Source organism: Camelina sativa, chromosome 18, assembly GCF_000633955.1.
Source record: "Camelina sativa cultivar DH55 chromosome 18, Cs, whole genome shotgun sequence".
NCBI lineage: Eukaryota > Viridiplantae > Streptophyta > Magnoliopsida > Brassicales > Brassicaceae > Camelina > Camelina sativa.
Genome location: NC_025702.1, coordinates 16,370,532 through 16,382,583, shown reverse-complemented (window position 1 = coordinate 16,382,583; position 12,052 = coordinate 16,370,532). Strand labels below are relative to the sequence as shown.

The window sequence follows — 12,052 nt, the reverse complement described above, 5'->3', positions numbered from 1 at the left end:
TTCTTCCGACATGTCAAATTCAAGTTAACTATACAATATAGTATCAAAGATTTCCAGAGAAAATAATGAAAATAGTAGTATGTTTTTTTTTCGTTATCAAAAATAAAATATCAGAAAATATGGCCATGAGAGAGAAGTACGTAGATATGGGTATTGGGTTCTATTTGACAACTGCGGGGACCAGTTCCCTAAACATTTAACAACGTTGAGCCCTTTCTCTCTACCCTTGTCTGACCTCTTTTCTTCCTCCACACTCGACACGTGTTTACATACTCCACTTATGTCTTGACGCAGTTTTGTTTTGTATTTATTTTGTAATAAGGGTCAAGAACTCAAGATTCATTTATTAGATGAAAATTAGGGATGAAAATTAGGGGAAATTACGGGATTAAGGATTGTGAGAGTTTGTAAGTTGGGGTTTCATGCTTCAACTATTCCGTCATTTTACATCGAGTGTTTTTTTTCCTCTAACTGTTTGGTTGGAATTCATCTAATCATATATACTACCTAAACCACTAGGGTAATGTATTTAACAACAGCATAAAGAAAGTATATATGCGTTTGATACGCTTTCAAACGGATAAAACTTGTTTATATATATATATATATATTATAATATGCTTTGTAATATTTAAGTTTGTGTTATTCGTATCCAATTCGGACAAGAAAAATGATTGTAAAAGTGTTAGCATAATCTATGATTTTGATACGACGGAATATAACATAATATTATATTGTGGCCAAGTATAAAATTCAAATGGTAATGACTGCAAACTTGTATACAAAGTTTTGTGGAAACGAAATTTTATATTTTTGGTCTCTACGACTATAGGGACACGTTTGAGCTAATTTAAGCTATGGGTATGAATAGTAAACTGCGGTCGGGGCTGCCAATTCGTCTGCGGATCATACCACTCTGTTTTAAAGATTTATACATATAAAACTAAAAAATGAATCTCTCTGCTCCAGGTTTCCTCTGGTCAGGAAGCATTGATGGTTCAACAGGCGTAAAAGTATCTTGGGCCTCAGTCTGTCTTTCAAAAGTTGAGGGTGGACTGGGTTTCCGCAGACTCACTTCTTGAAACTAGACACTTTGTCTAAGGTTTGTTTGGCTCCTTTTCTCAGGAGGTGACTCGTTTTGGGTTCAATGGCATAAGTTCCACAACATTCAGAACAAGAGCTTTTGGGAGCTCAAGGAAACGCCTAAAAGCTCGTGGATCTGGAAATCTTTACTACGGCTAAGATCGCTGGCGGATCAGTTTGTCAAAGCGATTATTGGATCAGGGAACACAATAACCTTCTCGTATGATTCCTCGACGCGGGACGCCTATGGCCCCTGCTCAAGATTAGAGGTCCAACTGGGCCCAGGAATCTTCGAGTTCCTCTACAAGAAAAAATCAAAGACGTCTTCAGGAACAATATATGGAATCTCCCTCACCCTAGATCTGACGTCGAGCTAAATCTCCACACTTTTCTGACATCTGCTCAAGCTACACCAAATCCTGCTCAGTCGGATGAGTTCAATTGGGTTGTGGATTATGTTAAGTGCAATGGCTTCTCCACTTCAAGAACTTGGTCTCACCTACGACCAAGGAGTGAGGAAACTACTTGGAGGTCTGCCGTCTGGTTCAAAGGGGCCATCCCTAAGCACACTTTCAACATGTGGGTGGCTCAACTAAATCGACTTCCAAACAAACATAGGTTGTTCTCCTGGGGACTCATCCCTTCTCCAGTCTGCAGTTTCTGTTCCGTAGACATTGAGTCTCGAGACCACCTCTTTTTTACCTGCTTCTATGCTTTCGAAATTTGGCGACCGATATTTTTTCGTCTCGCTCCAACAATGCAACAACCTTTGTCCTGAGCAGAACTCCTTTCTTGGGTTTGACTTTCTGCAGACACATCACCGTCTCTTTTGTGTAAAATTGTCTCTCAAGCAGCGATATATCACATCTGGAAGCAGCACAACAACCTGATCCACAACCAAGTATCTATACCTCCGACCACAACTTTCAAGATTATCCATAAGGAGGTCAAAAACATCATCAATGCAAGACAGCACCGAAAGCTCTTCCGCAACTTGATGCAGCGATGGATTTAATGAATTCTCTTAGAGTTTTCCCAATCTTGTAATCTTGTTTTTATTCTTTTTGCCGAGGTTCAAGAACCAAGGATTTTCTCTCTGTAAAGCCAAACTTTTTCATTTCTAATGATATTAACATGCTTAGCAAAAGAAAAGAAAAAAAAAACTCAAAAATGAATATATGTCCCCGCAAAAAAGTCATATGAAATTCTAAAAGAATAGTTTGGTGAGAAAGAAAAAAAAAACTTACTAAATGAGTTCCGAATGAATAAAATACACAAATGTGGTGTCTATATAGTATTGCAATAGTAAAGCGTAACTCCAACAGAAATCAAATGTTATTCCTCTCAGACACTATATATCAATTATACCGTCGTAGAAATAAAACCATCAATAAAGTTTGATCATTGATCCTATATAATTTGGTCCTTTTTTCTATGGTAGAGTACACTACTGTTAAGATTGAAGCTAGTTTAACACAAAATCTCAAGTAACGAAAAAAAAAGAAAAACACAACAATAGCTATCTTGAAATTGAAATGAAAAAACTTAAGTTTATACTCCCTCTGTTTTTTTAATATAGGATGTTTTAAAGATTTTTACTTATTTCATAATATAAGATGTTTTTAATTTTTGGCAATTTTTAGATTATTTTTATATTTTTTTATTATATATATTATGTAGTTTTGTTTCTGATTGGTTAGATTTTTTAAAATTAAACATTTTTATTATATGTATTTAAGTTAAAACATTTTATATTTTGAAACGGATTAAGTATACATGTTCTTATTAAAAACTAGAGAACTAGTAGTAAAATACTAAAATGTAATAGAAGAAGCTCATCCTTTTGCGGAGCAATTATATAGGACGTGGCAGCAAACGATAGGATAACGTGTGATTTGGTACAAAAGATATTATATTAGCAGCCGATGATTATAATTTCGGGGTCCTACAGATTTTTCGAAAAACGAAGTGCGTGTGTAACACATGCCACGTGTTTGCTAAAGTTTGATAGCAGTTGCCAGGTTTTTGAAGTTGACAGTAGGCAAATACATTGCGCCACGTGAATGCCTTTCTCTCTTCTATTAATATTTTATCGAAGCCACCAAAATTAAAGAATATTATTATTTGTGTGTTTACAAATCATTTTCCCTAACATTTCTCGATTTCTATACCAAGTACCAACCATCACTTTCAAATCTATATAAGGCGATATTAGATTCCATCAAACTTTAGTTTACGGTTCTAATATGTAAACTGTTGGTAAAAATAAACTAGGATCGTTGATAGGAGAAAGAGTAACATGGCTACGTAGTTGGAGAGGTTTTTTATGGTTTAAATGTTAAGAGTAGTTGGAGAGCTTTCGGTAACGAGACTATATGGTTCTAGACTTCTAGTTGTCTACCAATGCAAGGTAGTGTGATTGAAAAAATAAAAAAGGTAGTTTGGTTGATTATCTAACCTTTGATGATTTGTAACTTTGAATAATTGAAACCTTACCAATTTGTCGTTGCAATTTCCACATCTCACATTAATAGTTTGGTACACAAATTCCAAAATTATTTTTCTTCATCATGATCGATGCGATGCGACGGTGCCCAATCCGATAAATGTTCAGTTGTGTGTGTCTTGTTTTTATTTTGAAACGTAGACACCAAATCCAACATAATGCATCTTTTTGTTACGATTGTATGAGTTATAGAAGGGAAATTTTGTTTAAAGCTTTTTCAATTCATAGTAGAGTTGCCCAACATCAAAACGAATAAATAACAAACATTTTATCGAGTTGAAACTACAAGTCTCCTCGTCTATTAGGTGTGTATATGGAAAAGAGCTTGTAATTTGAAAGTAAGTTTGGCAATTACGAGGAATGAGTGACGCGTGAGATAGTACGTAAACTCATAAATAAGGTTTTTGCTTTTGGGTCTAGTAGTCTAGATTTGAGGCCTAAGGAGACGCGTGTCGGACGCAAGCCCCACGTTGCGGTTTTTAGGTCGTTGGGTTTCTTTTTTCCTTCGCTACCTAAGGAAGAACCTTCAATAGTTACGACGTGCCAGATTGTTTGTCCGACACGTGTGTCCCCGGGGGCAGATTTTTTTCAGTCAAGACTGCATGGCCGGCAGATTGCGTTGTGTTATAAAAAAAGTTACGTTACATTCTCGACATTTGTCAATTAAAACGCCAACTATTAACGTCTCTGCACATTAATTCTATAAATAAAAAGAATATTTTACTTTTCACTAATGAAATACTAGCTTTTATCAAAAATAAAAACGAAATCCACACACTCCGTAAGTCGTAACTGAGGAGTATTAAACTCTTCATCTTTTATATTCTAAATAAGAATATTGGAAAACATAAGGGCTAGTATCTTCGCCGGAAAAATAATAATACATACAATAGAATATTAGTTCGGATTGTTTAAGTTGTTGTATTGTAGTCGAGTTTTATGTTTTAGATAATCACTAGATTTTTTTCTGGTCGTCTACTACTTCAATGATTCATATTAGTTACCGCGAGTTTTAGAATCCATGACCATGACGAAAATATCCAGTTCTACGGTTCCGTTCCGTGATTGTTATTATCTCTGCTTTACTTATTAGAAAATAAACTATCCCATTTCATGTGATTAATTCGTTACTAATAAAATTATATAAATATATCCAATAGCAAAGAATTGATTGGCATTTATAGATTTGTTGCTTAGTCTAAACATCTTTAGTTTATAGGCTGGATATATGTAGAAAAATAGTTGTTATAGTATATGACATACCCCTTCAAACCGATTCAAACTAAGTCGTTGAGTGTGTATTGCTAACCTCGTACATTTTATAAGTAGTGTGGTGAATTTTATATTTCTTTCAGAGGCAAGAACAATATAGCATGTGAAATTTGACCGTTGGGACGTTTGGTGTGGGTTGCTCATCTAATCTAATACGCCAATATAATAACAGTATTACAATAAGTTAGGTCAATTAGTATAATCAAAGATAACGAAACCGTCCCTCAATCAATGTTTAAAGATGCTTATATTTTCTAGACCACCACGTGTTACTCGACTTCGACATTTTGCAAAACTATTTTTTTAAAACAAGCTATCATTTGAATTGACGATTGTCCGGGAGAAAATGGAAAAAGAAGTGTAACTTANAAAAAAAAAAAAAAAAAAAAAAAAAAAAAAAAACAGAAAATTCAAAATTTCTCCACCAAAAGTTTAAAATTGCTCATGCTTTTCGTCACGATACAAACGACACATGTCGATAATTTGATGATATATAAACAATAAAAATGGTCTAAGTTTTATATGCTTAAAAGAACCCCAAAGTATGAAATGAAAAGCATGATTCGTGTCATGATAGGCACTTGGCAGTGATATACGATAACTTTCGTATAGAATAATTATTTTATATCTTCTCAAATAATTTTCACAAGTGAGCTACTTCTATATTTCGATTGTCTACTTAACCTGTTGAATGTTCCATTATCAGTACTTCACCTGTTTCAAGTGCCTAATCTATTACTAGCTATCTAAAACGTCGTTGTAAATTGCGTCCCCTAATTTTATTGTATTTGCTTAAAACATTCCTATGTTTCACAAAAGAAAAAAAAGAAGAAAAAAAACATTCCTTTCTGAAGCCATAATACTCGAATATTTTAATATGGGCCTAAAATCCACTTTTGCTCACATAACATTTTACTGGGCGAATCATTAATAATATTAGCCCAAACCCAAACTATTAAATAACAATAAAGAAATTGAAATGGACGGCTGAGATTGCATCCTACGCTTTGCACTTTTGAGTCGGTGTATTTTCCTTTATTCGGGTCGAGAACTGGACCCGGAACAACTAAGTCTTATTTCGGGTCGGGTTATAAGCATCTATAAATACCCTAATCTGTAAACGAATCATACCCGCTTCTTCTTCTTCTTCTTCTTCTTCTTCTTCTTCGTCGTAGTCACTCCCAATCGTTCGTCCAATTAATCTCTCTGCTTCACTTTCTCCACCGAAGGTTTTGTATGCTCTCTCTCAATTAGGGTTTCTAATTGAAGTCCTCGATCGATTCGTCCCGATTGATAGGGTTTTTGTTGATTTTGTAGGTTTTTTTTTTTTTTTTTTTAATTTCTCGTTTGAGTTGTATCGCGATGGTGTTATCGACGAGCAATAGTAGCACCACACACGAATATGTCAACGACGACGTTATGAGCAAGACCCGATACGACCTCGTTTACTGTGGAGAACTCAATGAGAGTGTTCTGAGCCAGATTCAATCGGTTAGTTACAACTTGTTTCGATTTGTTCAGGTTTTAGGGTTTTTTTCTTCTTCATCTAGATTGAACTGATTGAATTCTATAGAAGTGGAAAACGAAGTTGATACAAGCTGGAGTCATAAGCGGTACGACGATGGAGACATGCTCTGCTTCGATTCCACAACCTGTGACTCCGGAGCCAAATCCACTTCTACCTGAGAATGCTCAATTTCTTGAGTCGAGTCCATCCATGGTAAGGTTTCTTGTTCGTTAAACTACTATGGTTGAGAGGTGTCACATATAGATTTACTGATGTTGTAAAACGTTTTCAGAGCCTTGTGAATGTGATGATGTCCCCAAAGAGAGAGTGTGACGGATTTTATGATATTCCTCAGCAAGATGGTGCGAGAGATCTTGTTACAGACCCAAACACTTATGCTCCTTATGGTATTATTTTTGGATTTGAGTAGAATGCTATCGATTGATGGTTTCTTACTTGTGTGAGTGATGAAGATGTAGATGAGAATGAAGAGCTTTTGAACGAGGACGATGATGAGGAAGACGCTATTGATGAAGATGATATCAACAGCATTCCACATTTGGTCATGTGTCAATTTGATAAGGTAAAACGACTCTTGTTTTTCACATAGACAAACAATGATTGACTAAAAACTAATACTACTTCAACTGTGTGCTGAGTGTTGCAGGTGAGGCGTTGCAAGAACAGGTGGGAGTGCAAATTCAATGCGGGCGTTATGCAAATAAACGGCAAAAATGTTCTTTTCTCAGAGGTTAGATAATCTTCTTTCACCATAGAGACAATAATTTTCAACAAAGAAAATGTTCAGATTTCAGTTGGCTCACACATTCTCTCTTATTTCTGCAGGCCACTGGAGATTTCAACTTCTAAAAGATGCAACGAGAAGCACCCTCTTCAGATTTTACAGAACATATTTTGGCTTTGTTACAATATACCTCTATGCAAGGGATTAATCAAATGGAAAGAATTTGTGAAATTTGACTATTAATGATCAAAATCCAGAAACATGAATATCTTCTCTATGTCTACAACTCTGAACACAGACTCAACAGAAGTATAGAGAAAGGGTTCTCAAATCTCAAGATAAGAAAACGTAAGGTATAATCCAAATCCAAAAATTTTTTGTCTTATGCAGCACCAGCATTCTTGCCTTTCTTCTTTTGAAGTTTCTTCATGTAGAATTCGAGCTCTTTTCCTTCCAATATGTACCTGTTTCCAAATCACCCACCAAAAACAAAGATCAGCCTTTAATCTCTGAGAAAAACACTGATTAAGATGTGATGATTCTTTTGATTCGTACCCATCAGCACGGCCACATTGTCCAGGTCTTGATGAGATACATGCAAGCAACCTTCCACTACTAAACTGCTCTTCAAGGTGAGAGTCAAGTGCTCTGCCTTCTTGTCGGATCTCAAGCTTCCTTTGAACATGATTGCTTTTCTTCACGTCCTCCGTGGCTACCGCATCTCCTTCCTAAGATTACAGACACCAGTAAAATCAGAATCGGTGTACGGAAAAAGAACAATTTCAACAAGACCAAATGATAAATATCATCAATGGACCAAACAAACCTCTCCTTCTTTCTTGCTTGCAGCAGCTTTCTTCTTACGACCAATATCAACTCCATAATGTTGGAGATACCATTGTTTAAACGGAGCAGCATCAACTTGAACAATTGCACTCTTCACAAGAGTTTGTGTACGAACAAGCTCATTGTTAGATGCATTGTAAGCAACATCCAAGACTCTGGTCTTGCGGGTCACAGCTTCGCTTCCCCATGAGTAGTTTCCTGTATCGAGCCTCAAAGCTCTCCACTTTACGTTCCCACCACGCACACGGATCCTCCTCACTGTCTTGTTACTTGATAGCTTAGTGTTAGCTGGTTGCCTTCCAAGCTCATACCTTTCAACAGACAACCAAAGTTTTTAGTTTATATGATCAGTTCCGCATCAATCAGAATTGTGTTTCAAGAATGTATACACAACCAAAATCAAACAAAACGAGAAGCTTCATGAGTCATTTTGATTCAAAATCTAATCTTTGGTTCAGGGGAAATTATAAACACTGAAGTAGGGGAAGGTAAAAATAATAGTAAAAAAGCTTACTTTCTCTTCTTCCTCCACATCTTTTGCTTACCACCAGTGGCACGTCTCTTGTGAATTGAATCACGAGAGATACCTGCAAACACACACAGAAATCAGAATCAATCATTGGTCAATACACACCACCATGGAAGAAGACTCTATTGGAATTATGAATGAAGAGGAATATGAAGAAAGTACCCATGATTTCTAAAGCTTTTGGTTCTCACGAGCTTTCAGAGGTTTAAGAATGGCGGTGGAGAAGATGAAAGAGCTATAAATAGGTTACTAGTAGTATCTCAAGCACAAACAAAAACCCTAAAATGTCAATTTACAATCTTGTCCTTACTTCAATTACAACCACACATTAATACAAAAAAAAGGATTGGTTTTTTAAAAAAATTGATAATTTTTATGAATCAGATTGTCGAAGATGAGAGTTTAGAGACCAAAATTAGCGGGAGAATCTTCAGTTGTTTTCACTTCCGATCATGTCTTTCGCTGTCTCGGTTCAGTCACATTTCTCAATCAAACCCTTAAAACGAACCCAATTCAAGAACCCTTCTCCTCGTACTTTATTATTAAGCTCGTGCTTTGAATCGAGGTCTGCTTCATCTTACCTCCGTTTAAAGGAACGAACTTGCTTGGTTTCCAAGCCGGGTTTAGTCTACAAATACAGACAAAAACTCCAGGTGAGGATGAAGTTTGCGACTTTTAATTTCTTCTAAGTTTTTCAAAATCTTTGACTTTTCAAAAAGTTTGATTTTTTTTTTGGTTTTGGTTTATGATTAAGGCCGGAATTGGGGCGGGAGGAGAGTTCGCCGACAGTGGAGAAGTAACTGATTCGGTTGCCTCTGATGAACTAGAGTCATTTTCTTGGTCTTCTGTGATACTCCCGTGCGTATTGTGATCCGTACTTGTTCTTTCAATTTAGGAAATTAACTGTGTTAAAAGTGTGTCCTTTTGGTTAGATTGACTATCACATTGCACTGATTGTAACTGTAATTTTTGCTTGAATTCTTAGGTTTATATTCCCGGCTTTGGGAGGACTTTTGTTCGGGTATGACATTGGGGCAACCTCCGGTGCTACTCTCTCACTTCAGGTTACCTCAATTCTCTCTACTTTTAGCTTTTAGGCATATTAGCTTCCAAACTTAACATCATGTGCTGTCTCATGTGGTATTGAACAGTCACCTGCGCTTAGTGGAACTACATGGTTTAACTTCTCACCTGTTCAGCTAGGACTTGTGGTATGTTATCTGGAAATTATTTTCTTTGTTTAAGTCATAGTGTTAGCAGGAAATGTTAGTTTTCACTGCATTTTATTGTGTAGGTGAGTGGTTCCTTATATGGAGCCCTTCTTGGTTCAATTTCTGTCTATGGCGTTGCTGATTTCCTTGGTAAGTCTTGGTTCTTTTTTTGATTACTTCTCGGTTCTTTTGAACTGGTTGCAAGTATCTCATTCTCGTATTTCTTCATTTTTATGAAGGAAGAAGGCGAGAACTTATTATAGCTGCTGTTCTCTATCTCCTCGGGTCTCTGATTACTGGCTGTGCCCCTGATCTTAATGTTCTCTTAGTTGGAAGGCTTCTCTATGGCTTCGGTATTGGTTTGGTGAGCTCTGGAAACCCTGAAAATCTTTATGATCATTTCTTTGTCACTATTGTTGTTTAGTGTTTTATGTAATTTTGTTTTGCTTGGTAGGCAATGCATGGGGCTCCCCTCTATATTGCTGAGACATGTCCATCTCAAATCCGTGGAACTCTTATATCTCTGAAGGAACTCTTCATCGTGTTGGGAATTCTGGTAAATGTGGACCTCTTCCCTGTATGATTTCTATGTATTCATTTACCGAGTAATCAATCGTTATTTCTGTCTTCTGCAGTTGGGTTTTTCTGTTGGAAGCTTCCAAATTGATGTAGTTGGAGGGTGGCGTTACATGTATGGATTTGGTACCCCTGTTGCTATGCTGATGGGACTAGGCATGTGGAGTCTCCCTGCATCTCCTCGCTGGTTGCTTCTTAGAGCTGTCCAAGTTAAAGGACCTTTACAAGAATACAAAGAGAAGGCCATGCTTGCCCTCAGCAAATTACGTGGCAGACCTCCTGGTGACAAAATATCGGAGAAGTTAGTAGATGATGCATATTTATCTGTGAAAACGGCCTATGAAGATGAGAAATCTGGGGGAAACTTCCTGGAAGTGTTCCAAGGGCCTAATTTGAAAGCTTTGACAATTGGTGGAGGTTTAGTCCTTTTCCAGCAGGTGATTCTTCTTTGCTTTTTGCATTTGGATGAATGTGAGAGCATCCTCTTTAACATAATTTATACTTTTGCTTCGTCGTGACAGATTACTGGACAGCCAAGTGTTCTTTATTATGCCGGTTCGATTCTTCAGGTATGCTTGTCTTAACCTTGAAATGAATGAGATTTACCTACTNTTATTTCTGTCTTATGCAGTTGGGTTTTTCTGTTGGAAGCTTCCAAATTGATGTAGTTGGAGGGTGGCGTTACATGTATGGATTTGGTACCCCTGTTGCTATACTGATGGGACTAGGCATGTGGAGTCTCCCTGCATCTCCTCGCTGGTTGCTTCTTAGAGCTGTCCAAGGTAAAGGACCTTTACAAGAATACAAAGAGAAGGCCATGCTTGCCCTCAGCAAATTACGTGGCAGACCTCCTGGTGACAAAATATCGGAGAAGTTAGTAGATGATGCATATTTATCTGTGAAAACGGCCTATGAAGATGAGAAATCTGGGGGAAACTTCCTGGAAGTGTTCCAAGGGCCTAATTTGAAAGCTTTGACAATTGGTGGAGGTTTAGTCCTTTTCCAGCAGGTGATTCTTCTTTGCTTTTTGCATTTGGATGAATGTGAGAGCATCCTCTTTAACATAATTTATACTTTTGCTTCGTCGTGACAGATTACTGGACAGCCAAGTGTTCTTTATTATGCCGGTTCGATTCTTCAGGTATGCTTGTCTTAACCTTGAAATGAATGAGATTTACCTACTGATTTTTAGTGCCTTAGTTTGATATTTAATGAGATTTAATTTTTGTTTATCTATTTAAAGACTGCTGGATTCTCTGCTGCTGCTGATGCAACTCGAGTCTCTGTTATTATTGGTGTGTTCAAGGTGCTCATTTCTTGTTCTTTCTTCTTGGTTTGGCTATGTATATATCTTATTTAGTTAACATGCTTCCAGTTATTCAATACTGACATTTTCAATTTATAACACTCTACCAGTTACTGATGACATGGGTAGCTGTTGCGAAAGTTGATGATCTCGGCAGACGACCCTTACTGATTGGAGGTGTCAGCGGCATTGTATGAAAACTCTCGTGCCTGAGTTTCTGGAAACTTGATATCTATATGTTCTGTTATCTTGCTTTCTGAATATTACGGTGGCCTTTCTGAATATCTTGTTATCTTCCAAATTCCAGGCGCTGTCCTTGTTTTTACTGTCAGCATACTACAAGTTTCTTGGAGGCTTTCCCCTTGTCGCTGTTGGTGCACTGCTTCTCTATGTTGGTTGTTACCAGGTTTGTACTCTAGCTCGTTGTTATCTGTGGCTACAAAGTTTTGTCTAGCATATTTGAGAAAACTG

At 37.0% G+C, this 12,052-nt stretch overlaps 3 protein-coding genes across 4 annotated transcripts in view; 2 read left to right on the top strand and 1 right to left on the bottom strand.

Annotated features, from left to right (window-relative positions):
• LOC104762017 (transcription initiation factor IIA subunit 1-like) lies at positions 6,044-7,304 on the top strand. Of its 2 annotated transcripts, none has more exons than XM_010485223.2 (6): positions 6,044-6,352; positions 6,435-6,581; positions 6,661-6,775; positions 6,848-6,951; positions 7,036-7,119; positions 7,215-7,304. In XM_010485223.2, the coding sequence occupies exons 1-6, from the start codon at positions 6,224-6,226 to the stop codon at positions 7,236-7,238; spliced, it is 603 nt and encodes a 200-aa protein (XP_010483525.1). In that variant the 5' UTR covers positions 6,044-6,223; the 3' UTR covers positions 7,239-7,304. The 2 variants fall into 2 exon arrangements, with proteins under 2 accessions (XP_010483525.1, XP_010483523.1); XM_010485221.2 differs by having other exon boundaries at positions 6,842-6,951.
• On the bottom strand, positions 7,327-8,745 carry LOC104762015 (40S ribosomal protein S8-2). Its single transcript, XM_010485220.2, has 5 exons — positions 8,651-8,745; positions 8,474-8,546; positions 7,940-8,270; positions 7,669-7,841; positions 7,327-7,577 (listed from the first exon to the last, which is right to left on the bottom strand). The coding sequence occupies exons 1-5, from the start codon at positions 8,652-8,654 to the stop codon at positions 7,496-7,498; spliced, it is 663 nt and encodes a 220-aa protein (XP_010483522.1). The 5' UTR covers positions 8,655-8,745; the 3' UTR covers positions 7,327-7,495.
• The window catches only part of LOC104762014 (D-xylose-proton symporter-like 3, chloroplastic), a 4,781-nt gene continuing 1,573 nt past the window's right edge, over positions 8,845-12,052 (top strand). Inside the window, exons 1-12 of the mRNA XM_010485219.2 lie at positions 8,845-9,141; positions 9,243-9,346; positions 9,474-9,552; positions 9,640-9,699; positions 9,783-9,849; positions 9,939-10,063; positions 10,154-10,255; positions 10,907-11,284; positions 11,369-11,416; positions 11,519-11,581; positions 11,692-11,772; positions 11,889-11,987. Of these exons, the coding sequence (XP_010483521.1) occupies positions 8,941-9,141; positions 9,243-9,346; positions 9,474-9,552; positions 9,640-9,699; positions 9,783-9,849; positions 9,939-10,063; positions 10,154-10,255; positions 10,907-11,284; positions 11,369-11,416; positions 11,519-11,581; positions 11,692-11,772; positions 11,889-11,987 (1,407 nt within the window). The 5' untranslated portion in view covers positions 8,845-8,940. The remainder of the gene's footprint in view (positions 9,142-9,242; positions 9,347-9,473; positions 9,553-9,639; positions 9,700-9,782; positions 9,850-9,938; positions 10,064-10,153; positions 10,256-10,906; positions 11,285-11,368; positions 11,417-11,518; positions 11,582-11,691; positions 11,773-11,888; positions 11,988-12,052) is intronic.